General features: G+C 42.7%; 1 protein-coding gene across 2 annotated transcripts in view; it reads right to left on the bottom strand.

The window, feature by feature from the left end:
* LOC126162362 (integrator complex subunit 13) overlaps positions 1 to 27,599 on the bottom strand; it is a 302,316-nt gene that overhangs the window by 213,394 nt on the left and 61,323 nt on the right. For both annotated transcript variants that reach the window (XM_049918816.1, XM_049918815.1), the window contains exons 6-7: positions 26,951 to 27,161; positions 6,241 to 6,394 (exon numbers count right to left, since the gene is read on the bottom strand). In XM_049918816.1, the coding sequence (XP_049774773.1) occupies positions 6,241 to 6,394; positions 26,951 to 27,161 (365 nt within the window). The remainder of the gene's footprint in view (positions 1 to 6,240; positions 6,395 to 26,950; positions 27,162 to 27,599) is intronic.

The raw sequence follows: 27,599 nt of genomic DNA, 5'->3' as shown, positions 1-27,599 counted from the left end.
GTGCAAAACCTAGACAACGTAACAGAAAGAAACAAGTGACTACACAAGAGGGGAAAATTAATGTTCTTTCTGCTGCTGCTGCAGCTGATATGCACATTAGCTCCTGCACAATCGTATGAGGAAGTGACATGAAGCAGGTGTCCTAGGCATTCTCCATCGAAACAGGTTCCATCCGTATCACACCTCTCTCCATCACGAGCTGCATGGAAACAAACTATTAGAATCATGTTATCTTCTGTACATGGACATTGAGACAGGATACTCTAGATATAACATGTACCTTGTTTAGTGATGCAGTCACATTTAACAACCATGGGGGCCCGGTAAACTGCAGAAACATGCACTATTGGTCTGTTGACAGTCCCCATTAGTTATGTCAGGCAGAATGGCAGCATCCATGAAGTATTAATGTGTGGTGTGGGAGAGTGAACCATCAGATCACAGGCCCATTTTTCATAGACAGAACACTGAACAAGCATAAGTACCGAAGCCTCCTAACAGAACATCCTCCGCGGATGCTAGAAGACGTTCCTCTGGAAACCATGAAGAACATGTGGTACCAAAATGATGGCTGTCCAGCCCATACTGCACGAAGAACTACAGCATGCCTAATGAATTGTTTCCAAATTGTTGGATTTGATGCAGTGGACTTTCACCTTGCCCAGTCCATTCTGCAGATTTGACACCTGTACACTTTTTATCTGTGGGGAAAGGTGAAAGACGTTCTCTACAAGAACACATGACCTATTCCCAATTACATGCAACAGCACATTACTGCAACCTGCTCGGATATCTCCGCTGAAATGCCGGCATGTGTGCAGCTGTTATTCCATACTAGAATGGAAGCATATATTTCCACTGCTGGTGGTCATTTTGAACATAACCTGTGGTGGTCAGCTGTCTCATTACTGGTCAGAATCCACATAATTAGTGTATGCAGTTGTGCTGTTCTTTAGGTATTGTAGAAGTGTCAGTGTGGGAAATTTTCAATATACGATACCTCAAAAATGACTTGCACTAGTCACCTGTAACAAACACCACTGACCTTCTAATTTACCCTACTTTTCACTTGTTAACGTCAATAGGCATTGTTGCATTTAAAAAATTATGTTTGCACAAAAAATACAAGTTCTAAGTATTATTACAATCTGTTGATTGACTAACAGCACAGCCCCAGACTACCAATACATTCTGTGAAAACCACACATCAATAGCACTTTCCATTTCCACAGTATTTGCAGTGCAAGTTTTAGGTGATTTATGAACAACACTAATGCACACTGGTGGGCATTCTACCTATCACAGAGAATCACAACTCTCAATCATTTTCAGACCCGATGATGGTGTGTATGTATATAAAATTACATTGACATCCAGCCATGTCTTCTACGTGCTTCACTTTTCTTGTTAGGCAGTGTAACAACCACGTCATATGATGATTGGTTTTGATCAGTTTCACTAATCAAACTTAAGCACAGTTGCATCTCAGCTTTGCATGTAATGAGCTGTGCGAGTATGATAAGGGACAGCTGTGTCTGCAATGTTTGTGCCTAATCAGGCTTGGGAAGATGTTCACACATATTTATGACTGAAACTCAAGTTGATACAAATTAACATGTTGATTAAATTTAACTGCAATTGACTGCTGCACAGCATTATTCCAAAGTACGCAACAAAAGACCTGGTGAACAAATCCTACATTGCACAGCGCATCACATGCAAAGCTCAGATCTGTAGATGCTCACATCTGATGTGTGAAACTAGTCAAAATAAATGAAACAATATGCATTCTATGGCTGTGTTCTGTACATTAAAAGTGAATGTGTTGTGCATAATTCTAACCAAAGAACATACTTCTGAAATGATTGGTTACTGTTACAGAACTCTAACATACACTACATCGTAGTAACACAAAACTCTGATAGAAACAAGAGAAAAAAGTATTCATATCAGATTGTTAACCAAGGATTTCCAGTATGTGTTCAGGTAATATTTTTTATATAGAACAGTCCTGACCATGTAAAAACACATTAATTCATCAGTTGTGACCAATTTCAACCTGATATCGATCATCTTCAGACCATACTCCAATGATAAAATGTGGAGACAATGGCATGGAGCAGGAACTGTGGATACTACCCACTGATGTCTACTGCTACTGTCAAAACCAGTCACCACTCATGAATAAAAGTGTTTTTGTGTGATCAAAACTATTCTGTTTAATATTTCATTACTGTTCATTGTGATCACTGCCATGCCCAAAACGTTTACAAAGATATAATTTTGTGAAAGAAAAAAGAAATATAAAACTGTCAATAAGAAAACAAGCAACTGTGTTGCCAGACCTTGAGATGATAGTTTGAAGTTTGTGGTATTTGTGGTTACAGTGACCATATTTCTCATAAGTTTGTAGAGAGTACAACAAAAGGTAGAAAAATTTTATTATTGTTCCATAAACTGAGCACTAGCACTGGAGCAGAGTGTACCACATGGTACACTATGGGATGTGGCAGCCAATTAGCACAAAAAGAATGACCAGCTGCTGATGATGCAGTATGCTAGCAAGATTCAACCAGTGATTTACTTAACTCTTCATTATTAAGTAATAAGTAAAAACAATAATGATTGACAATAAGAATCTATGGGAGACACCTAAGATTAAACTGTTAATTTTATTGTATATCACAAATGTAGTAAATTAGTTATTTTGTAGACCAATCTGAACCTATAGTACTATCCAAGATTAACTGAAACTTCCCATAAGGTATGAATATAATAGAGGGAAACATTCCACGTGGGAAAAATATATCTAAAAACAAAGATGATGAGACTTACCAAACAAAATTGCTGGCAGGTCGATAGACACACAAACAAACACAAACATACACAGAAAATTCAAGCTTTCGCAACAAACAGTTGCTTCGTCAGGAAAGAGGGAAGGAAAGGGAAAGACGAAAGGATGTGGGTTTTAAGGGAGAGGGTAAGGAGTCATTCCAATCCCGGAGGGAGCGGAAAGACTTACCTTAGGGGGAAAAAAGGACAGGTATACACTCGCACACACACACACACAAATCCATCCGCACATACACAGACACAAGCAGACATTTGTAAAGGCCTGCTTGTGTCTGTGTATGTGCGGATGGATATGTGTGTGTGTGCGAGTGTATACCTGTCCTTTTTTCCCCCTAAGGTAAGTCTTTCCGCTCCCGGGATTGGAATGACTCCTTACCCTCTCCCTTAAAACCCACATTCTTTCGTCTTTCCCTCTCCTTCCCTCTTTCCTGACGAAGCAACCGTTTGTTGCGAAAGCTTGAATTGTGTGTGTATATTTGTGTTTGTTTGTGTGTCTCTTGACCTGCCAGCGCTTTTGTTTGGTAAGTCTCATCATCTTTGTTTTTAGATATATTCCCATAATGTATGATAGACTTATTCTTTAGCAGCACATCAAAAAGTGCAGTCAATGGTACAACATATCCTTGTCACATAACAGGATAATTAGATCTTTCTAAAGCTTCCAATATGGTTAGTTATGAAATTCTTTTAGATAAGCTGGAAGCAATGGGGATAAACGGAAAAGAAAATAAGTGGGTTCAATCTCTTTTGCAAAATAGATCAGAGGTTGTGGAGCTCACATCAGCTCATACTGTTTCTATTAACTGTCACAGCTTATCCTCACTCACCTTAAAATAAAAAAAAGGGCCAATGATGCCAACCACCCAAAAGCCACAACAAACTGTCATTCACCATGGATGCATTTCCCTCTCTTGAACCAGGCAAGGATTTTCTGACAGCCACAAACAACAGTTCTGTTTATTCACAAACCCACTTAAATGGAATGTGATATGTCACTAAAGATGAAGATCCTCACAAAACTGCCAGTTTCTTAGAAACCAGTCAAGAAAATGTTGCCTTTTCTCCTATCTGACTTCTCTCAGTTGCTGTGTTAACTGTATTCTGTAATGGCGGTAAAGGAGATCACGCCTGAGGATCTGCCACAATGATATGCTGAACTCTTGGGAACAGCAAAGAACCAACTACACTGCACCAAAAAACACCCTAACACAAACGACCACCATGTTTTGCACAGATAGGCCAAAACTAGTGTGCCCAGAACTCTTAATGTTCACTGTTAACCTGTTTTATTGAACTTTAAATAAGTCTGTGAACTGTTGATTTATTGGTGCTTCATTGCACCATAGAATTGAAAAAAGACATCTCACAGTTGCTGCATAACTTTCTCCCTTCTGATAAAATGTTTTATTATTATCACACACTGCAGAATAGTAAACCGCTCCATGGTTATACACAAAAATGGTTCAAATGGCTCTGAGCACTATCGGACTGAACTGCTAAGGTCATCAGTCCCCTAGAACTTAGAACTACGTAAACCTAACTAACCTAAGGACATCACACACATCCATGCCCGAGGCAGAATTCGAACCTGCGACCGTAGCGGTCGCGCAGTTCCAGACTGTAGCGCCTAGAACCGCTCGGCCACCCCGCCTGGCGGTTATACACACAATGAAGCAACGTGAGAAATTCAGATTGAAGCAACAATCAAAATGCTTATGCAAACTGAAATGATACGCAATCAACAAATAAAAATATATTATGTGATTCCGAACTGGTACACTTTTTGAAGGTCCCTATAAACACACATTTAATAAGCATGAAAATCAAATGACAATTACAGAAAGTGTTCTGCATTACCTACAACTATCATCTTCCAAAACATACAGGGTGAACATTAACAAAACTGACAAACTACAGTGACGATTCCTGACTAGAAATGGAGGAAAAAAGGTCCTATGAACATGTGTCCAGAAATGCATCGTTGCCATAGATGGGGCTGACAAATAAAAGTTCTTCTGACATTGTGCCATGTGTTCTTGTGTGTTACAGGCTGTGTGATTGATTTAGCGCACTGGTTCAGAATTGACATCAGGAACAAGTCAAGATGATGTCTGTGTACAGCCAAGCAGATGGAAACAATTGAGAGGCATCACTGCTTTACGAAAATAAGTACCCTCAAAGGCACCAACAATATCACACAATATTTATTTCAGTTACTTCTGGGTGTTTGTGTAATTGCGGGTTCTTTCAGACAGATGAATGTGCAGGAAGGCACTGGACTTTGCGTTCACCAGATCTAGAGGACCGAGTTCTATAGGTAGTTTGCTGGTTTGATGTGGTTGGTGTCTTTAAGGATACTTGTTTTGCTACAGCTGTGCTGCCTCCAGGCAGTAAAGAGACTGGTTTAATATAGCTCTTCATGCTAGTCTGTCATCTATCTTCACCTCTGCATAACTAAGGCAACCTACATCCATTTGAATCTGTTTATTGTATTCATGCCTTGGGCTTACTCTACAATTTCTACCCCTCATACACCTACCCTTAAACAAACATACTACATGATCAAAAGACTCTGGACACTCTTAGATAACATGGAACTGAATATTACATTTAATGAGATGCAGACCTACCAATATAAAAGAAGGCAAAAAGTATGGTGTTGTAAGCAGTGAAGGAGTAACAACAGAATGAGTCACGAGGAGAGCTTAGTGATTTTGAATGTGAACTAGACGCTGCATGTTACCTGAGTAATAAATACATCAGAGACATCACAACCCTTTTAAAGTTTCCCAAGTCAACTGTTGGTGTTGTGACTATGAAGTCTGAAGGAGCAACCACAGGGTACTTAGTTTGGTATTGCCATGGTGCCTCTCTACCATTTCCACCTACTTGGCCACAGACAAACACCATCTCGGCTTGTTCCCGACATAAATACCGGACCATTCTGCTGGTTACAGTATGTTGTGTCAATCACACAAGAACACATGGCATATAGTCAGAGGAACTTTCATCAGCGCCATCTACCATGTCAGCGATGAATTTCTGGGCACATGTTCATAGGACACTTTTTCTTCCATTTCCAGTCAGGAATTCGTCCCTGCAATTTGTTGGTTTTCTTATTGTTCATCCTCTGTTGGAAGAACTGACAATTTGCCACTTTTACAATACACAAATATACAATCTAATAGCGTCCACTTGGCTCTTCATGCTACCTAAAAAATGTGCTCTCTATGATCTTACAAGCTATGCAAACAAAGAAAATGAGAGAACTTGTTTCCATAACATACATTATAGCTTTTTCAAAATGTGAATATTATAGAAAATTCATGCAGCACATGGGAAGCCAATGAATCCAACAGCAGTAATTATGGACAGAGTAAAACCAACCTGTTCACATCAACAGGAGTAATGCGGTGAGTAGCTGTGCAATTCTGCATCTCAGCGGCACTGCAACCACGAGGGGTACACCATTTCAAAGTCACAGTTTCATACTCTGCACCTTCTCGCTGTGTACGTATCATTGCTGAGTCTGCTGCATTACCTAAAAGCAATTATCGCAGACCTTAAAAAAATCTAGAGATCTGTACTGCAGTAAAAGATGGCACATTAAAATATGTATAATGAAAGTCAACTAATGACAAGAAGTACAGATGTTTCATCTTCAACCATAGAGTGAATTGACTGCTAATAAAGATAAACTTTTACCTGTGGAGGATTAAAATTGTGTAAAATATGTAAAACTGTTTTTTTTGTCATGAACCCACCAGAATAGGAGTTGAGGAGACTTCTATGGATCAAATCCATGTCACAGATTAATGGAGAGGACTGGCAAACTGGCCAGCCTTGACATAATTTTTAGGTGGACACCAGGCTGGTACCCACGACCAGCCTAAAATACATGCTACAAAAATACTTAAGAAACTATCCAACACTCGAACAAGAGATCTATTTTAGATGCAGACAGATGGGGTAAACAAATTCCATTCCTGGAGGAGTGGTGGCATCAGGTAGGGCATCAGCCAGTCAACTGTCACTAACATTGCCAAAACCCATATAACAATGCTGACCTTGTAGACATACATGAACAGTCAAGGACGAAGAAGAGAAGGAGGGGGAGAAGCTGTTGTTGTTGTTGTTGTTGTTGGTGGTGGTGGTGGTCTTCAGTCAAAAGACTGGTTTAATGTAGTTCCTCATGCTAGTCTATCACCTATCTTCACCTCTTCATAACTACTGCAACCTACATCCACTTGAACCTGTTCATGGTATTTAAACCTTGGTCTTTCTCTACAATTTCTATCCCTCATGCGCCTATCCTTAAGCAAACAGACTACACTACATGATCAAAAGTATCTGGACATCCTTACATAATGTTGAATTGAGTATTACATGCAGTGAGATGTGGAGCTGCCAATATAAAAGAAGGCAAGAAGAATTTTGTTATAAGAAGTGAAGCAGTAACAGAATGGGTTGTCAGGAGAGCTTAGTGAATTTGAACGTGAACTAGGCTTTGCACGTTATCTGAGTAATAAAAACATCAGAGACATTACAATCCTTTTAAAGCTGCCCAAGTCAACTGCCAGTGATGTCATTGTGAAGTCTGCAGGAACAACCACAAATAAACCAAGATCAGGCAGACCCAATGTACTGCTGAACAGGGTCCATGCCACACAGCACAGAGAGGCTGCAAACAATTGCATGAAATCAGCTGAAAGAATCACTTGTGAATCCCAAAGTGCTAACAACAGTCCAACTAGCACAACAATTATGTATAGGACATTAAAAAGAATGTGGTATAATGTCCAAGTAACTCCTCAAAAGTCATACTTTTCTGAAGTCAGTACTAATTGACACTTGAAGTGGTGTGCAGAGCAATGCCACTGCACAGTCGATGACTGGAAACGAGTGACTTGGAGTGATGAATTATGCTACACCCTGTGGCAGTCTGACGGAAGCATTTGGGTTTGGCAGATGCCTGGAGAACGTTACCTGCCATCATGTGTAGGGTCAATAGTGAAGCGTGAAGCAGGTGGTGTTAAGGTATGGGTGAGTTTTTCGAGGTTAATGTGTGGTCCCCTTGATGCACTTATAAAATCATTACTTGTGGAAGGATATGAACAAATTTTACAGTACTGTGTTCTGCACACAGTAGAGGAACAGTTAAGACATGATGTTTGATGTATCAGCATTACAATGCATCCTGTCATAAAACAGACTCTGTAAGGCAATGGCTTGTGGACAAGAACACTCCTTAAATGGACTGGCCTGCTCAGCGCCCTAACCTGAAGACAAAGACACACCATTGGATAAGTTAGATCGTCAACCACAGCAGCTGTAGCAGTTATAAAGCTAAGTACTGATAAAGTTATTTGTGCACTGTTATACAGTTATTAAATTTAATAGTTTTCAGCAGTGTTTCATGATGTTTGTGGCGAAATAACAATTTAATAAACTTATGGAAATGTTCACTCACTGTGTTTTTTAGAGTTTTCTGTGTGTCGAAGTCATTTTGTAAATTTCGTGCCTGAGTTTTCAGCTGACGTTTCTTATTATTTCTAGTGAAACTTTCATTCAGTGTTTTAACTTCGTTGAGTATTACTGTGGCTGCTTGAATTTTTGGTTTTAGCTAATAATTTTGTGAAGTTTTGTTGGTAATGGTATTAGTTGTGGTATGGTAGTATCCCATGGACCTTGCCGTTGGTGGGGAGGCTTGCTTGCCTTAGCGATACAGACAGCCGTACCGTAGGTGCAACCACGACATAGGGGTATCTGTTGAGAGGCCAGACAAATATGTGGTTCCTGAAGAGGGGCAGCAACCTTTTCAGTAGTGGCAACAGTCTCGATGACTGACTGATCTGGCCTTTTAACACTAACCAAAACGGCCTTGCTGTGCTGGTACTGCAAACGGTGGAAAGCAAGGGGAAACTACAGCCGTAATTTTACCCGAGGGCATGCAGCTTTACTGTATGGTTAAATGATGGTGGCGTCCTCTTGGGTAAAATATTCCGGAGGTAAAATAGACCCCATTCGGATCTAGGGACGGGGACTATTCAGGAGAACGTTGTTATCAGGAAAAAGAAAACTGGTGTTCTACAGATCGGAGCGTGGAATGTCAGATCCCTTAATCGGGCAGGTAGGTTACAAAATTTAAAAAGGGAAATGGATAGGTTAAAGTTAGATATAGTGGGAATTAGTGAAGTTCAGTGACAGGAGGAACAACACTTTTGGCCCGGTGAATACAGGGTTATAAATACGAAATCAAATAGGGGTAATGTAGGAGTAGGTTTAATAATGAATAAAAATATAGAAGTGCAGGTAAGCTACTACAAACAGCATAGTGAACGTATTATAGTGGCCAAGATAAACACGAAGCCTACGCCTACTACAGTAGTACAAGTTTATATGCCAACTAACTCTACAGATGACGAAGAAATTGAAGAAATGTATGATGAGATAAAATAAATTATTCGGGTAGTGAAGGGAGACGAAAATTTAATAGTCAAGGGTGACTGGAATTCGAGAGTAGAAAAAGGGAGAGAAGGAAACATAGTAGGTGAATATGGATTGGGGGTAAGAAATGAAAGAGGAAGCAGCCTGGTAGAGTTTTGCACAGAGCATAACTTAGTCATAGCTAACACTTGGTTCAAGAATCATGAAAGAAGGTTGTATACATGGAAGAACCCTGGAGATATTAAAAGGTATCAGATAGATTATATAATGGTAAGACAGAGATTTAGGAACCAGGTTTTAAATTGTAAGACATTTCCAGGGGCAGATGTGGACTCTGACCACAATCTATTGGTTATGAACTGTAGATTAAAACTGAAGAAATTGCAAAAAGGTGGGAATTTAAAGAGATGGGACCTGGATAAACTGACCAAACCAGAGGTTGTACAGAGTTTCAGGGAGAGCATAAAGGAGCAATTGACAGGAATGGGTGAAAGAAATACAGTAGAAGAAGAATGGGTAGCTCTGAGGGATGAAGTAGTGAAGGCAGCAGAGGATCAAGTAGGTAAAAAGATGAGGGCTAGTAGAAATCCTTGGGTACCAGAAGAAATATTGAATTTAACTGATGAAAGGAGAAAATATAAAAATGCAGTAAATGAAGCAGGCAAAAAGGAATACAAACGTCTCAAAAATCAGATCGACAGGAAGTGCAAAATGACTAAGCAGGGATGGCTAGAGGACACATGTAAGAACGTAGAAGCACAATTACTAGGGCTAAGATAGATACTGCCTACAGGAAAATTAAAGAGACCTTTGGAGACAAGAGAACCATTTGCATGAATATCAAGAGCTCAGATGGAAACCCAGTTCTAAGCAAAGAAGGGAAAGCAGAAAAGTGGAAGGAGTATATAGAGGGTCTATACAAGGGCGAAGTTCTTGACGACAATATTATAGAAATGGAAGAGAATGTAGATGAAGATGAGATAGGAGATATGATACTGCATGAAGAGTTTGACAGAGCACTGAAAGACCTAACTCGAAACAAGGCCCCGGGAGTAGACAACATTCCATTAGAACTACTTACAGCCTTGGAAGGGCCAGGCTTAACAAAACTCTACCATCTGGTGAGCAAGATGAATGAGACAGGCGAAATACCCTCAGACTTCAAGAAGAATATAATAATTCCAATCCCAAAGAAAGCAGGTGTTGACAGATGTGAAAATTATCGAACTATTAGTTTAATAAGGCATGGCTGCAAAATACTACCACGAATTCTTTACAGACGAATGGTAAAACTGGTACAAGCCGACCTCGGGGTAAATCAGTTTGGATTCCTTAGAAATGTTGGAACATGTGAGGCAATACTGACCTACAACTTATCTTAGAAAATAGATTAAGGAAAGGTAAACCTACGTTTGTATCATTTGTAGACTTACAGAAAGCTTTTGACAATGTTGACTGGAATACTCTCTTTCAAATTCTGAAGGTGGCAGGGGTCAAGTAAAGGGAGAGAAAGGCTCTTTACAATTTGTACAGAAACCAGAAGGCAGTTAGAAGAGTTGAGGGGCATGAAAGGGGAGCATTGGTTGAGAAAGGAGTGGGACAGGGTTGTAATCTATCCCCGGTGTTATTCAATCTGTATATTGAGCAAGCAGTAAAGGAAACAAAAGAAAAATTCGGAGTAGGTATTAAAATCCATGGAGAAGAAATAAAAACTTTGAGGTTTGCCGATGACATTGTAATTCTGTCAGAGACAGCAAAGGACTTGGAAGAGCAGTTGAACAGAATGGACAGTGTCATGAAAGGAGGGTATAAGAAGAACATGAACTAAAGCAAAACAAGGATATTGGAATGTAGTCGAATTAAGTTGGGTGATACTGAGGGAATTAGATTAGGAAATGAGACACTTAAATTAGTAAAGGAGTTTTGCTATTTGGGAAGCAAAGTAACTGATGATGGTCGAAGTAGAGAGGATATAAAATGTAGACTGGCAATGGCAAGGAAAGCATTTCTGAAGAAGAGAAATTGGTTTTAGGGCGCACAACTTCAATTGCCATTAGCGCCCTGACTACTCTAATAATGCACCGCGTGGCACAAGTTGACAACAACAACTAAAAGGGAAAACACGATAAAAGACAGACTGACAGGCATAGGATTAAAAAACAGCATCATCAAATGTCCTTAGCGAGGTTTGTCAAATTCATAAAATGAAGAACACGAGCAGCTGCTCGTGGGTCATCCGCTAAAATGGCATCGAAGGTATTAGGCAGGTTAAGATCGAGGCGCAGTGTGTTAAGATCTGGACAGGACATTAAAATGTGTCTAACCGTCAGCAAGTGCCCACATGGGCAGAATGGCGCCGGCGCAGCCGTCAGCAGATGGCGATGGATGAACCGGCAGTGTCCAATTCTTAACCGGGCTAAAACGACCTCCTCCCGCCGAGAAGGGCGTGAGGAGGACGTCCAAGCCACGGGAAGAGGTTTTAAGGCCCGAAGCTTGTTGTCGGTAAGTGCAGCCCAATCGGCTTGCCACAGCGATAAGATGCGCCGACAAATGACCCTGCTAAAATCGGACAAAGGGACACAACAAGAAGCTGTCCGAGGCTGGAGGACCGCAGCCTTGGCCGCGGTATCTGCAGCTTCGTTCCCAGGGATACCGACATGGCCAGGAACCCACATAAAGCTAACCGGAGAACCGACGTCCACCAGCTGCTGAAGAGAGTGTTGGATCCGGTGTATGAAAGGGTGAACCGGGTACGGATCACTGAGGCTCTGGATGGCGCTCAGGGAATCTGAGCAGATGACATAAGCAGAATGTCGGTGGCGGCAGATGTAAAGAACAGCCTGGTAGAGGGCAAAGAGCTCAGCTGTGAAGACCGAACAATGGCCATGGAGCCGGTATTTGAAACTTTGTGCCCCGACAATAAAGGAACACCCGACCCCGTCATTGGTCTTAGAGCCATCTGTATAAATGAAAGTCATGCTGATGAACTTCGAACGAAGTTCCAAAAAACGGGAGTGGTAGACCGAACCGGGGGTGACCTCTTTTGGGAGCGAGCTGAGGTCAAGGTGAACGCGGACCTGAGCCTGGAGCCAAGGTGGCGTGCGGCTCTCGCCCACTCAAAAGGTTGCAGGGAGTGATGGTTGGTTGGTTTGGGGAAGGAGACCAGACAGCGTGGTCATCGGTCTCATCGGATTAGGGAAGGGTAGGGAAGGAAGTCGGCCGTGCCCTTTTAGAGGAACCATCCCGGCATTTGCCTGGAGTGATTTAGGGAAATCACGGAAAACCTAAATCAGGATGGCCGAACGCGGGATTGAACCGTCGTCCTCCCGAATGCGAGTCCAGTGTCTAACCACTGCGCCACCTCGCTCGGTTTTGCAGGGAGTGAAAAATTAAGGTGTTGAAGGAGGCGACGAAAGCGAACTCCAGGGGGTAGCAGGGCAGAGACATACAACCCGTATTGACTGTCGAGAGAGTCGTCAAAAAAGGAACGATAAGACGGATGGTCGGGCATTGACAGTAGCCGACAGGCATACCGACAAAGCAGTATATCGCGCCGGTAGGTGAGTGGCAATTCGCCAGCGTCAGCATGAAGACTCTCTACGGGACTAGTATAAAATGCTCCGATCGCAAGTCGTAAACCCCGATGTTGTATGGAGTTGAGGCGGTGTAAGATGGATGGCCGTGCAGAGGAGTATACGAAGCTCCCATAATCCAGCTTGGAGCGGACGATCGACCGATATAGACGAAGTAGGACGGTTCGATCCGCTCCCCACGACATACCACTGAGAACACGGAGGACATTTAAAGAACGGGTACAACGGGCGGCCAAATATGACACATGTGGAGACCAGCTAAGTTTCCTGTCAAAGGTAAGGCCTAAAAATTTGGTTGTCTCCACGATTGGGAGAGCAACGGGACCGAGTCGTAAGGACGGTGGGAGAAACTCTTTGTAGCGCCAGAAGTTAATACAGACCGTCTTCTCAGCAGAAAAACGGAAGCCATTGGCGACACTCCAGGAGTAAAGACGGTCAAGAGAACGCTGAAGACAGCGCTCCAGGACACGTGTACACTGCGCGCTGCAATAGATGGTAAAATCGTCCACAAAAAGGGAGCCTGATACATCAGCTGGGAGGCAATCCATTATTGGATTGATCGCGATGGCGAAGAGAGCGACGCTCAAAACTGAGCCCTGTGGCACCCCATTCTCCTGGCGAAAGGTGTCGGACAGGACAGAACCCACACGTACCCTGAACTGTCGATCCATTAAAAAGGAACGAATAAAAAGAGGGAGGCGACCGCGAAGGCCCCATGTATGCATGGTGCGGAGAATGCCCGCCCTCCAACAGGTGTCGTAAGCCTTCTCCAAATCAAAGAACACAGCCGCGGTCGGGCGCTTCCGCAAGAAGTTATTCATAATGAAGGTCGACAAGGTAACCAGATGGTCAACAGCAGAGCGGCGCCTACGAAATCCACATTGTACATTGGTAAGTAGGCGTCGAGACTCGAGCAGCCAAACCAATCGAGAGTTAACCATTCGCTCCATCACTTTACAGATACAGCTGGTAAGCGAGATAGGTCGATAACTGGAAGGCAAGTGCTTGTCCTTCCCCGGCTTAGGAATCGGGACAACAATAGACTCGCGCCAGCATGCGGGAACATGTCCCTCAATCCAGATGCGATTGTATGTACGAAGAAGAAAACCTTTACCCGCAGGAGAAAGGTTCTTCAGCATCTGAATATGAATAGAATCAGGCCCTGGAGCGGAGGACCGTGATCGGCCAAGTGCGTTTTCGAGTTCCCGCATGGTGAATGGGGCATTATAACTTTCACAATTCGAGGAGCGGAAGTTAGGTGGCCTAGCCTCCTCTGCCTGTTTGCGGGGGAGGAAGGCAGGGTGGTAATGAGCGGAGCTCAAAACCTCTGCGAAAAAGCGGCCGAAGGCATTGGAGACAGCCTCAGGGGCCACAAGGACTTCATTCGCGACCTTCAAGCCAGAAACTGGGGAGTGGACCTTAGTGCCAGATAGCCGGCGCAGGCTACCCCAGACAACAGAAGAAGGAGTAAAACTGTTGAAGGTGCTTGTGAAAGCAGCCCAGCTGGCTTTCTTGCTTTCTTTAATAATACGACGACACTGAGCGCGTAATCGTTTATAATTAATACAATTCGCCACTGTAGGGTGGCGTTTAAAGGTGCGTAAAGCACGTCGACGAGCACGTAAAGCGTCTCTACATGCTGCGGTCCACCAGGGGACCGGTACGCGACGTGGAGAAGAAGTAGGGTGAGGGATGGAATATTCAGCAGCAGCGAGAATGACTTCCGTGAGGTGTGCGACCTGACGATCGCAGCTTGGGAAGGTTTGATCCTGAAAGGTCGCCCTGGAAGAGAAGAGCCCCCAGTCTGCCTTGGAGATGGTCCAACTAGAGGAGCACGGAGAGGGAGTATGCTGCAGGAGATGGATAACATACGGGAAGTGGTCGCTCGAATATGTATCAGCAAGTGCATACCACTCAAACCGGCGTGCAAGTTGGGGAGTACATATAGAGACGTCTAAATGGGAATAGGTGTGAGATGTGTCCGAAAGAAAAGTAGCCCCGCCAGTATTGAGGCAGACAAGATTGAGCTGGTTGAAAAGGTCTGCTAACAAGGAGCCCCTCGGGCAGGATGCTGGAGAGCCCCAAAGGGGATGGTGGGCATGAAGTCTCCAGTTAACAAAAATGGTGCAGGTAGCTGAGCAATAAGTTGCATCATGTCTGCCCTGGTAACGGCAGATGACGATGGAGTGTAAACGGTACAAAAGGAAAACGTAAAAGTGGGGAGAGTAATGCGGATGGCAACTGCCTGCAGGCCGGTGTGCAACGTGATGGGATCGTCGTAAATATCATCCCGGACCAGCAACATAACCCCTCCATGAGCTGGGATACCTACCACAGGGGGTAGGTCAAAACGCACAGAGGTGTAGTGTGCCAAGGCAATTTGATCGCATGGGCGTAGCTTCGTTTCCTGGAGGGCTACGACGAGCGGACGGTGCAAGCGGAGCAGCAACTTCAAGTCCTCTCGGTTGGAGCGAATGCTGCGAATATTCCAGTGAATAAGTGCCATCGTAAGAAAAGGAAGATGATAGAAGGGGTCACCTCGAAGGCCGCTTAGGGCCTGGCTTCGAGCGAGCACTGCCGCCGCTATCAGTAGGCGGACAGTCATCGTCCATGGGGTCTATAGGGTCATCGGCCATCTCGGGAGGATGGCCGGGAGGGGGAGCTTCCTCCGCCGGTGAACGGCCAGATGTACGGCTACCAGCGGTGCGGCCAGGCGAAACGGATGACGGCCTGGGGCGGCAACCGCTGGGTGGCGCAGGAGAAGAAATGCGCCGTGGCGGAGGAGGAGAACTGTGCTTCCTATGCGCCTTTTTGGAAGGACGTTTGGTGGAAGTACCGGTCGAAGGCTGGGAGGTCGAGGTACGGAGGAAGTCTGCACGGGATGGTTCCTTCTTGAAGGCCCGTGCATCTGACTTCGGGGTCTTCGTCTTAGCAGAAGCTGAGGAAGGGGCTGGTGTCTGTAGGGTGATGGGAGGAAGAGGAGACGTCGACCGCGCGATCTTAGCACTGGCCGAACGGATGACCGTGGTGCTGAAGGTCAGATCGCATGTCTGGGTTGCTACCTCCCGGGTAGTCCGAGGAGAGGCGAGGACAGTACTATATTTCCCCGCTGGGAGCAGCGTGGGCTTCCTACTAGCCAATAGCTTGCGAGCAGCCGAGGTGGACACTTTCTCTTTGACCCGAATTTCTTGGATACAGCGTTCTTCCTTATAGACAGGACAGTCGCGGGAGGATGCGGCATGGTCACCCTGACAGTTCACACAACGAGGAGACGGAGGTGGACAGTCACCCTCATGGGCATCCCTGCCACAAGTGACACATTTAGCCGCATTGGAACAAGACTGTCGAGTGTGATTGAAACGCTGACACTGGTAGCAGCGCGTAGGTGTCGGGACATAGGGGCGAACAGAAATAACCTCGTAGCCCGCCTTGATGCGCGATGGCAGCTTAACACTATCGAAGGTCAAGAAAAGTGTCCGGGTCGGTACAAGGTCATTGTTGACCTTTTTCATGACCCTATGGACAGCCGTCACGCCCTGCTCAGCGAGGAAAGATTGAAGCTCCTCGTCAGTCAATCCGTCGAGGGAGCTAGTATAGACTACACCACGAGACGAATTCAAAGTTCAGTGGGCCTCCACCCGGACAGGGAACGTGTACAGGAGGGTGGCCCGAAGCAGTTTTTGTGCCTGAAAGGCACTCTCAGTTTCTAGTAATAAGGTGCCGTTACGCAACCTGGTACAAGATTTGACAGATCCGGCTATGGCATCTACGCCCTTCTGAATAACGAAAGGGTTGACAGAGGAAAAATCCTTTCCGTCCTCAGATCGAGAAACTACGAGGAACTGTGGGGCAGGCGGTAGTACTTTTGTCACTGTTGGCTGGTCACGTTTCCGTTTTTGGGTCGAAGTCGAGAGAGATGGAGTAGAATCCATTGCGGAGGAATCCCCCATGATTGCCAGCGTCTCCGATGGCGCGCTCCTTCCTTGTGGGGACCCTCTCAGAGGGCACTCCCGCCTTAGGTGAATGTTTACACCTCAGGTCACACCTCCCGAGAAACAGACGGAGGGACCAATCAGCATGGTCAGAAGGTATCAGCTCAGGCAATCACCCCTCCCCGGGCCTGGCCTTTACCAGGGGGTACGCGCGTGCCTTACATGTCTACCCAGGGCGGGGACTTACGCGTTACCCCGTCACCGGCTACGCGTGCGAACGCGTGGGTCGGCCTTCAGGCACGCACAGGGAGGAAGGAAGAAGAGGAAAAAGAAGAGAGAGAGGGAGAAAGAGGACAGACTGTCTCAAACGCCGAGGCGGAGACCAGAGAAGGCAAGGAGAAGAAGGCAATGAGAAAGCAAGGAGAAGAAGGCAATGAGAAGGCAAGGAGAAGAAGGCAAGGAGAAAAAGGCAAGGAGAAGAAGGCAAGGAGAAGGCAAGGAGAAAAAGGCAATGGGAAGGCAAGGAGAAAAAGGCAATGAGAAGGCAAGGAGAAAAAGGCAATGAGAAGGCAAGGAGAAGTCAAGGGAAAGAGTAAGGAAGACAGTGAGGTGGAGAAGAGCAAAGAAAGGAACCAACAAAAGGAAGGAAGAAACGAGAAGTGAAAAACCAAAAAGACCACGATTATAGGTCGTGGAACCGTCCGTCTCCGGACGCAGGCGCTAACTACCCCCGTGAGGGGGATGGACTCCTTTTAGTCACCTCTTACGGCAGGCAGGAATACCTCGGGCCTATTCTAATCCCCGGACCCGCAGGGGGAGTGTGAGAAAGTCATTTCTGAAAGTATTTGTATGCAGTGTAGCCATGTATGGAAATGAAACATGGACGATAAATAGTTTAGACACGAACAGAATAGAAGCTTTCGAAATGTGGTGCTACAGAAGAATGCTCAAGATAGATGGGTAGATCACATAACTAATGAGGAGGTATTGAATAGAATTGGAGAGAAGAGAAATTTGTGGTACAACTTGACTAGAAGAAGGAATCAGTTGGTAGGACATGTTCTGAGGCATCAAGGGATCACCAATTTAGTATTGGGAGGGCAGCGTGGAGGGTAAAAATCACAGAGGAAGACCAAGAGATGAATACACTAAACAGATTCAGAAGGATGTAGGTTGCAGTAGGTACTGAGAGATGAAGAAGCTTGCACAGGATAGAGTAGCATGGAGAGCTGCATCAAACCAGTCTCTGGACTGAAGACCTCAACAACAACAGCAGTGGTAATACAAGCAGTTGCTTTCTTAGTAGATAGAGAATTTTGAGACTGCTATTGTTAGCCGTATAAATAGTTCTATTGGTGCAACTGAAAAGGTAATGTAGATGCATAGTTTTTTCATTAACTGTAAAATTTTACCATGAGTGAGAAGTGTGGGCTATGTCATAGGTTTGTGAGTAGTGGGTTACAGTGTGGGATTTGTTCAAAGTATTTTCCTTTGGGAAATGCTGTGTGGAAGCCAGTGGGCTTTCTAGAGAGATCCTCTCCTCGAAATGCAAAATCTTTAATAGAAATAAGTTGATAGAGGAGCAGGAGTGTAAGATTTGTGCCCTTCAGATGCAGTTATAACATGCAAAGGAGGAACTAGATGGGTTGAGGAGTTTGAAGGGTGCTGGGGAATGGGAACTGGCAGTTGGCAAGAAGGCAGCTAGGAGGAGGAGGAGGAGGATGCGGTATTCAGGTAGTTATACTTTCTGCATATGCAATATATTTGACCAACTGTCAGAGTTGCGTGGAGGGGAGCCTCTTGTAGCTGTAGGTGTATGGAATATGCAGCAGTCCTCAGCAGTTAGCAGGCCTACGTCAGTTGAAAAGTCTATCAGAAAGAAGAAGGTCCTGCTGGTAGGTAGTTCACACGGGAGAGGTGTGGGTCAGAAGTTGCAGGAAAAGTTGAGGAGTAAATACCATGTCACCAGTATTGTGAAGCTTAGTGTAGGGTTGGCTCAGGTGACTGACAGCATAGGGGAGTTATGTATGGGGCAGGGAACAGTCTTCATAGGGATGGGGAATATGATGTAGGTGATGACCTGGTATAAAGATAGCTACTCAAACTGGTGGCACTAATGTGCATTTCGTGCAACTGTTTCAGCATCATGATTGGCCTCATCTTAATGCGGCTGTTGGGCATGTTAACAGGGGGTGGAGAAGGCACTGATGGCTGAGGACATGGGTCACATTTCAGTGATGCCAGTCTATCAGTAGATTGGGTTTCACTAGGCATGCCCTCCACCTCAATAGGCTTGGGAAGGGGAGGCTGGCAAAGCTTATAGGTGACAGTGTAGTGGTTGGTTGTGGGATCACTCCTGGGAAAATTCCTGTTGTAGTTCGTGTTTGAGCTGCACCTTTTCTAGATTGAAGTCAGCTGATAGGTAGACCTGTTTCAAGGAAGTCCCTCTAACCAAGAGCTCACCTTCAGAGGACATCATATTTCCAAGAATAGAAGGAATTAGTATATTACATCAAATATAAGAGGCATCAGAGATAAAGTTAATGAAATGCTTATAGATGTTGACTCTGAAATTATTGGTATATCGGAGCACCACTTAAATAATTTGACAATTCAGAGGCTTCCTTTACCAGGATACAGATTAGCTGGCTGTTTCTCAAGGAGTTCTTTGTGGAGTGGGGGAGTGGCCAAGTATGTAAAAAGCAGAATTCCATTTGAGTCCATAGACAAATCTCGGCACTGCACTGAACAGGTACTTAAATGTTGTGCAGGGGCAGTGAATTTAGTGAAATTAAACTTCTAATTGTTGTTGTTGTTTACAGGTCACCTAACTCTGACTTCCAAGAATTTATGCTCACACTAGAGAGGGTTCTTGGTTCACTTTATAGGAAGTGCCAAAAATCACTTATATCTGGAGACTTCACTATTAATTTTATATGTGATTTTGTAAGAAAAAGTATGTTGGAAGATCTCCTAAATTCATATGATCTGATGCAGATTGTGTTTTTTTTCCAACCATGGTACAAGGGAACAGTAGCACAGCCAAAGACAATATTTTTATTCATTCTGCATTACTAGATGAGCATTCTGTTAGTAAATGATGAATGACCTTTCAGATCATGATGCACAATTTTAACACTAAAACGCTTTTGTACTCTAACAAATGTCACATATAATTACAAACTATGTAGGAAAGTTAATCAAACAGCAACAGAGAGGTTTTTAAACCTCGTCAAGGAACAAGAGTGGCAGGATGTTTATAGTGCCATAACATAGATGACAAATACAATGCTTTCCTTAACACATTTCTCATGCTCTTTGAGAGTTACTTTCCATTAGAACGTTCTAAACGGGGAACTAGCAGTAAAAGGCAGCCCAGGTGGCCGGCTAGTGGAATAAGGATATCCTGTAGAACAAGCGGAAATTATATCAAAATGTTAGAAGCAGTCACAATCAAGCTACAGTAGCCCATTACAGACAATACTGTAAGGTGCTTAAAAATGTTATTAGGAAGGCGAAGAGTATGTGGTATGCAAACAGAACAGCTAATCCACAGGATGAAATTAAAACCATATGGTCAGTTGTAAAGGAAGTGTCTTCTCAGTAGCACAAGGTCAACGATATAAAGTCAGTTCACAGTAAAAATGTTTCTGTTACTGATAAATCAGATATATGTACAATATTTAACAATCATTTTCTGAGCACTGCTGGTGGATTAAATAAAAATTTGGTTTCTACAGGGAATCTTACAACTATCTTGGCAAATGTCTTCCGAGATTGATGTCTGAAATACTACTCTGTGATACAGACAATGGGGAGATTGAGTCAATAATCGGCTCCAGTTCACCACTGGCAATGGAGGGTGAAGCTTTGACAATGCCAGCCACTCGTGCTGGCGAAACGTCAGAAAAATCATTAGATGAATGTCGGCCGAAGAACCCGAGACAGAAGCCAATAGGCAGTTTGTCAACAAGTGGCCACAAAAGCCTTAACAATTTTGTAATAATTAAATCACTGAAGACTAAGGACTCTCATGGATATGATGGAGTGCCTATGAGAATATTAAAGTACTGTGCTCCACATGTTAGCCCTTTATTTAACCATATTTGTAATTTTTCCTTTAGGAATGGCAGTTTCCTGACTGATTAAAGTACTCAGTAGTAAAGTCGCTTTATGAAAAAGGAGATAATGAGGGATAATGAAGGCAATTTTAGACCTATTTCTATGACATCAGTGTTTGCTAACCTTATTGAAAAGGCTGCGTACGTAAGGATCATTGATTATTTTATATCACACGATTTGCTATCAAATGTACAGTTCATCTTTAGAAGTTGTTTAACAACTGAAAATGCTATATTCTGTTTCCTTTGCGAGGTACTGGATGGGTTATCAAAAGGTTTCGAAGGATAGGCATAATTTTTTTTATTTAACTAAGGCATTTTATTGTGTTGATCACAAAATAGTGCTCCATAAGTTGGACCATTATGGAATACGGGGATTAGCTCACAACTGATTCGCCTATTACTTCAGCAACAGACAGTAATAGGTCATTATTCACAGTGTTGAGAAAGGCTGTGATGTGGGGCCTGAGTGGGGTACGATCACCAGGGATCAGTGTTGGGGCCACTCCTGTTCCTTATTTGTGTAAATGATATGCCCTCTAGTATTATGGGTAACTCTAAAATATTTCTGTTTGCTGATAACACCAGCTTGGTGGTAAAGTACGTTGTGTGCAACACTGGCTCAGTTTCAAACAGTGCAGTTCATGACCTAACTTCATGGCCTGTAGAAAATAAACTAACGTTAAATCATAGTAAGACTCCGTTTTTACAGTTTCTAACACACAATTCAACAAAACCTGATGCTTTTATTTCACAGGATGGGCATATGATTAGTGAAACTGAACAGTTCAAATTTCTAGGTTTTCAGACAGATAGTAAACTTTCGTGGAAAGTCCATGTTCAGGATCTTGTTCAAAGACTTAATCCTGCCACTTTTATTATTCAAACGGTATCTGAAGTGAGTGATCATTCAACATGAAAATGAGTCTACTTTCCTTATTTTCATTTGCTTATGTCGTACAGTATTATATTTTGGGGTAACTCTTCTCATTGTAAAAAGGATATTTTTGGCACAGAAACGGGCAGTTCGTGCAATAAGTGGTGTAAGTTCATGAACCTCTTGTCGACCCCTGTTCATGAGTGTGGGTATTTTGACATTGGCCTCTCAATATATATACAGGGCTATTACAAATGATTGAAGCGATTTCATAAATTCACTGTAGCTCCATTCATTGACATATGGTCACGACACACTACAGATACGTAGAAAAACTCATAAAGTTTTGTTCGGTTGAAGCCGCACTTCAGGTTTCTGCCGCCAGAGCGCTCGAGAGCGCAGTGAGACAAAATGGCGACAGGAACCGAGAAAGCGTATGTCGTGCTTGAAATGCACTCAGCCGGCCGAAGTGGCCGCGCTGTTCTGGCGCTGCAGTCTGGAACCGCGAGACCGCTACGGTCGCAGGTTCGAATCCTGCCTCGGGCATGGATGTGTGTGATGTCCTTAGGTTAGTTAGGTTTAACTAGTTCTAAGTTCTAGGGGACTAATGACCTCAGCAGTTGAGTTCCATAGTGCTTAGAGCCATTTGAACCATTTTTTGAAATGCACTCACATCAGTCAGTCATAACAGTGCAACGACACTTCAGGACGAAGTTCAAAAAATATCCACCAACTGATAACTCCATTCGGCGATGGTATGCGCAGTTTAAAGCTTCTGGATGCCTCTGTAAGGGGAAATCAACGGGTCGGCCTGCAGTGAGCGAAGAAACGGTTGAACGCGTGCGGGCAAGTTTCACGCGTAGCCCGCGGAAGTCGACGAATAAAGCAAGCAGGGAGCTAAACTTACCACAGCCGACGGTTTGGAAAATCTTACGGAAAAGGCTAAAGCAGAAGCCTTACTGTTTACAATTGCTACAAGCCCTGACACCCGATGACAAAGTCAAACGCTTTGAATTTCCGGCGCGGTTGCAACAGCTCATGGAAGAGGATGCGTTCAATGCGAAACATGTTTTCAGTGATGTTATGTGAAAGATTCAGTGTTTAAACCTCCTCTACCAAGAAACATGCCAGAACTGCGAGCTCGCATCAACAATGCTTTCGAACTCATTGATGGGGACATGCTGCGACGAGTGTGGGAGGAACTTGATTATCGGCTTGATGTCTGCCGAATCACTAAAGGGGCACATATCGAACATTCGTGAATGCCTAAAAAAACTTTTTGAGTTTTTGTATGTGTGTGCAAAGCATTGTGAAAATATCTTAAATAATAAAGTTATTGTAGAGCTGTGAAATCGCTTCAATCATTTGTAATAACCCTGTATATTACTTACTGTCATTTGTTTTAACAATATTAGCTTATACCCAAGAATACGCAGCTTTCACTCAGTTAGTATGTGGCAGAAATCAAACCTGCATTTGGATTGGACTTTGTTAACTCTTGTCCAGAAAGGTGTGCAGTATACTGCTGCATCCATTTTCAATAAGCTACCACTAGAATTCAAACATCTTAGCAGTAATCCACACACTTTCAAATCGAAACTGAAGAGTTTCCTCATGGGTCACTCCTCCTATTCTATCGAGGAGTTCCTTGAAAAATTAAGCTGATTCTTGTTGTATTGTTGATTGCGTTTACTGAAACTTATGGTTTAACTTTTTTTGTGTACATAAACATTTTATTTTTATCTATTATTACTTTTATGTCATAATTTCATATACTGACATGTTCCGTGACCATAGAGATTTGCTCCTCAATTTGGTCCTACGGGACTTGACGTGTAAATAAATAAATAGATAAATAAATAAATAAAAAAGCATCAAAAATCACTGCCTTCTCTGGTTTTGGGTCCCGAGGAATAATGGGTTGCCATTCCTCCACAGACATCCAGACACCTCACTGAAAGTATTCCCATCAGAGTTCAAGTCATCATAAAGGCAAGGGGTGGACATGTCCCAATTATTGTCCACTAATAGGTGTCTACATACTGTTGATCAGACAGCTTCCTTGACTCTCCAGGAAGTGTTCCAGTGCAATGATCTGATGTTTTCCCATTGTATTTCTAATTTGAAGAATTCCACCAGGTCATGTGGTGATATTTCGGCAAACAGATTCACTGCCATCTTCAGGTGGGCCCTGAAGACTGCTGCCCTGCTCCTGTTTCTTCGTTAGTCATACATTCCATCCACACAATTTTCAGTCTTCTTCTGAAGCACTACATTTTAAAAGCTTCTATTCTCTTCATAATTTATTGTCCATGTTTCATTTCCATACAATGCTACACTCCAGATAATAATCTGAGAAGATACTTTGTAACGTTTAAATTTACATTAAATATGCTATTGCCAGCATAAAATTTATATTCTCTCTACTTCAGTCATAGTGTTCTTTTGCTGCCCCAAAAACAAAACTTATCTACTACTTTTAGTGTAGTTTCCTAAACTAATACCCACGCATTATGTGACTTATTTTACTACATTCTCTTATCCTCATTTGACTTTTGTTGATGTTCATCTTAGAACTTTCTTTTTCAAACACTACAAATTCCATTCAACAGATCTTTCAAGTCATTTGCCATCTCGGGCAGAATTACAATGTCACTGCCAAACCTGAAAGTTTTTGTTTCTCCTCCACAAACTTTAACACCCTTTTGAAATTTCTCTTTGATTTCCTCTAGTGCTTGTCCAGTGTACAGACTGAATTACAGAGGGATAGGCTGCAATCCTTATCACTCATTTACTGCTAATGCCTCCCTTTCACATCCTCGAATTCTTTATAATTGCAATTTGGTTTCTCTACAAGTTTCTGCTGCTTGTACTTATCCCTACTAACTTCAGACTTCCATAAAATATATTCAAGTCAACACCATCAAAAGCTTTCTCTAAATCTGCAAATGCTATAAATGTAGGTTTGTCTTTCTTCAGTTTATCTTCTAAGCTAAGACATTGTATCAGTATTGTCATGCATCTTCGAACATTCTCCTCAACTCAAACTGATCTTGCTCAAATTCAACTACTGCCAGTTTTTCCATTCTTTTGTAAATAATTTGTTTTAGTATTTTACAACCATAACACACTAATGGTTCAGTAATACGCACACCTGTTAGTATCTGCCTCCTTAAGAATTGTGATTATTATATTTCTTGAAGTCTGAGATTGTTTTGCTTGTGTCATGTATCTTCCATAGTGGGTGGAATAGTTTTGTCAAGGTCAGTTCTCCAAATAATTTCAATAATTCTGAGGGGATCTTTGGCAAGATGGCGGCCAACTGACAAGCACGATTTTAGTGCTTTCTGAATTGAATATTTGATCATATTTTTGTTCCGTTTCTATATGTTTCACATTTTGAATGTTTTTACAATATTTCGCGGTTATTTTACCTGTACAATGAATTTCTGTTAGTCATTATCTAGGTCTGACTTTTGTTTAAATACCGAAATGCTCAAAATGAATTGTGCACATTTGCACAAATTTTATAAATACCTTTGCTGTAAATAGCTGCACTAGTATCTTTTTTTCTTGTCACAAGAGTGAAGATTTAACATCTGGGTATTGTTTTAGGAAATGCCTCAAGTTGTTTTGAATTTCTGTTAGGTGCTACATCTGTGCAATGTTTTATTTACATATGCATGTCTGCCACGTCTGAATTCACACTCGTAGCAAACAAACCATATTACAGGATGTTACACTCTTTTATAGATAAATAAATGTGATACATCTCAGAATATTCTTTCTGTTTTACATAGTTAGGTTTTTTGTCCAACGACTGGAACCTGAGGGAGTTGCCATAGGTTACTAAGTAGTGGAATGCACTGTCGGAGCTGTAACAAATAGTTTCACTTGGGGGAGGGGGGGGGGGAGGGGGAGGAGACAGTGTGTGGAGAACTATGTGGAGGTCACTAAGGCTTTCTTTTTTTGAACTGCAAAATATGCAACAGGAACAGGTTAACAGAAGAGCAGGAAAGGAAGAACTGTGGCCTTCAAGTAAATTTGTATGAAGCTATCGGTAGTAAGGTTACCACGAGGCAGATGCAGTCTGACAGCTTTGTTGAGTCAACCAGCAATAGGTTCCACATACCAGAGCCTAGGGGAAAGGAGGCTCAAGATGTTGTAGGTGTAGGAAATGTGCAGCAGACTCAGACCATGAGTAGGAAGGCTATGAATAAAACTAATGATAGGAAGAAGAGAGTACTGCTTCTACATAACACACTTGTAGACTCTCAATTAGAGGAGAAGCTAAAGGAAAAGTATTACGTCACCAGCATTTCCAGACCAAGTGCTGAGCTGAACCAGGCGATTGAGGGTTTAGTGCTTTTGTGGGAGGATTTCATGAAAGATAATAACATAGTGATAGTGAATGGGGCACGGAACAGTTTGGTTGAGTCACAAGAGCAGGTCCAGTGGCATAATCAGCCACATCTTGGCAGTGCTGTACGGTGGGCCAATGCTGAGCTGCAGATGGTACACGGGGAACCGAATGCACATTGCAGTGGTGCTGATACAGACTATCGGAGATGAGGCTGCACTAGTCATGGTCTTAAACAGTATACTGACACATATGAATAGGGAGAATTTTGAAGTATTTGTAAAAAATGTCAGCTTCACTGATCACTACTGTCAGATAATAAAGTTAAAGGCAAGCCTGGTAAAACCTACAAAACCACAAAACTGAAAGCCTATAAAGGATCTCCTCAGAATGTAAAATCAATTATGAATATGTTGCCCTCATAAAAGAACACCAAGATGACATCAGAACACCTACATGTGGTGTTATCAAGAGAATTCAGAAGCGCACAGAAGTCTGAGGTGGAGTTAATGAAAATCTGCCTTGAACATAATCATTTGCCTTTACATAACACCTTCTATGAGTCTTCATTTGAGTTACCCTCTAACATCTGTATTTCTATAGCCAATAAAAACTGGACACATATTATATCTCCTCCTAAAATGTTTACAGTTCTTCCTGAGACACCCTGTATATACACACACTTTTATTACCTGTAGTGAACTATATTTCATAACAAGCACAGATTAGTGTGATAAGCAAGAAGTATTGTATGTAGACTCTATCACCTTTTAAAATAGATGTGTGAGCAGCAGAAGAGTGAAATATTTCAACATCATAGTTAGCTGATGAGCTAGCATTTTGTTCTTCTTTCATTGGTATACCAGTTACTGTAGTGGAGGCCAAATCATAATGGCTCAAAATTAAATGGGTAAGTTTTGACGCAATCTGGCCACCAGCTTTCACAGAATGGACCTCAGAAGTCAGTATTGCTGACAGCTGAAACACATGCAGTACACATACATGAGTAGAAATCAAAGAGTTTACTGATGAATTATACACAAAAGGAACATTACGCTATAGATTTCTACCAAAACAGAATTAATGGTGTACCTGAAACCCCTTGAAAACATAATTCTGATTATGCAGACATGCTGTGAACAATAAAACCACATTTCACTTACAGTCAGTGCAAACAGTAGCGATTTATACACGTCACTATTTACAACCTTCTTGTTTTAGTGTTACAATGAACAAAATTAAATACAAAATTCTAAAAATACATATTTGTGATGGGTAAATTATGTTACAATCTAGATAAATAAAAATGTAAATGTATGTTTGTACAAAACTGTAAATCTCCGAATATCCAATCTTCGCAGATTGCTTTGAAATTTTGACACAATACTGCATTTGAATATGTGAGTGCGGAAAACA

This window comes from Schistocerca cancellata, chromosome 2 (genome assembly GCF_023864275.1).
Source record: "Schistocerca cancellata isolate TAMUIC-IGC-003103 chromosome 2, iqSchCanc2.1, whole genome shotgun sequence".
Lineage (NCBI taxonomy): Eukaryota > Metazoa > Arthropoda > Insecta > Orthoptera > Acrididae > Schistocerca > Schistocerca cancellata.
This window is presented reverse-complemented; position numbering and strand designations above follow the sequence as displayed.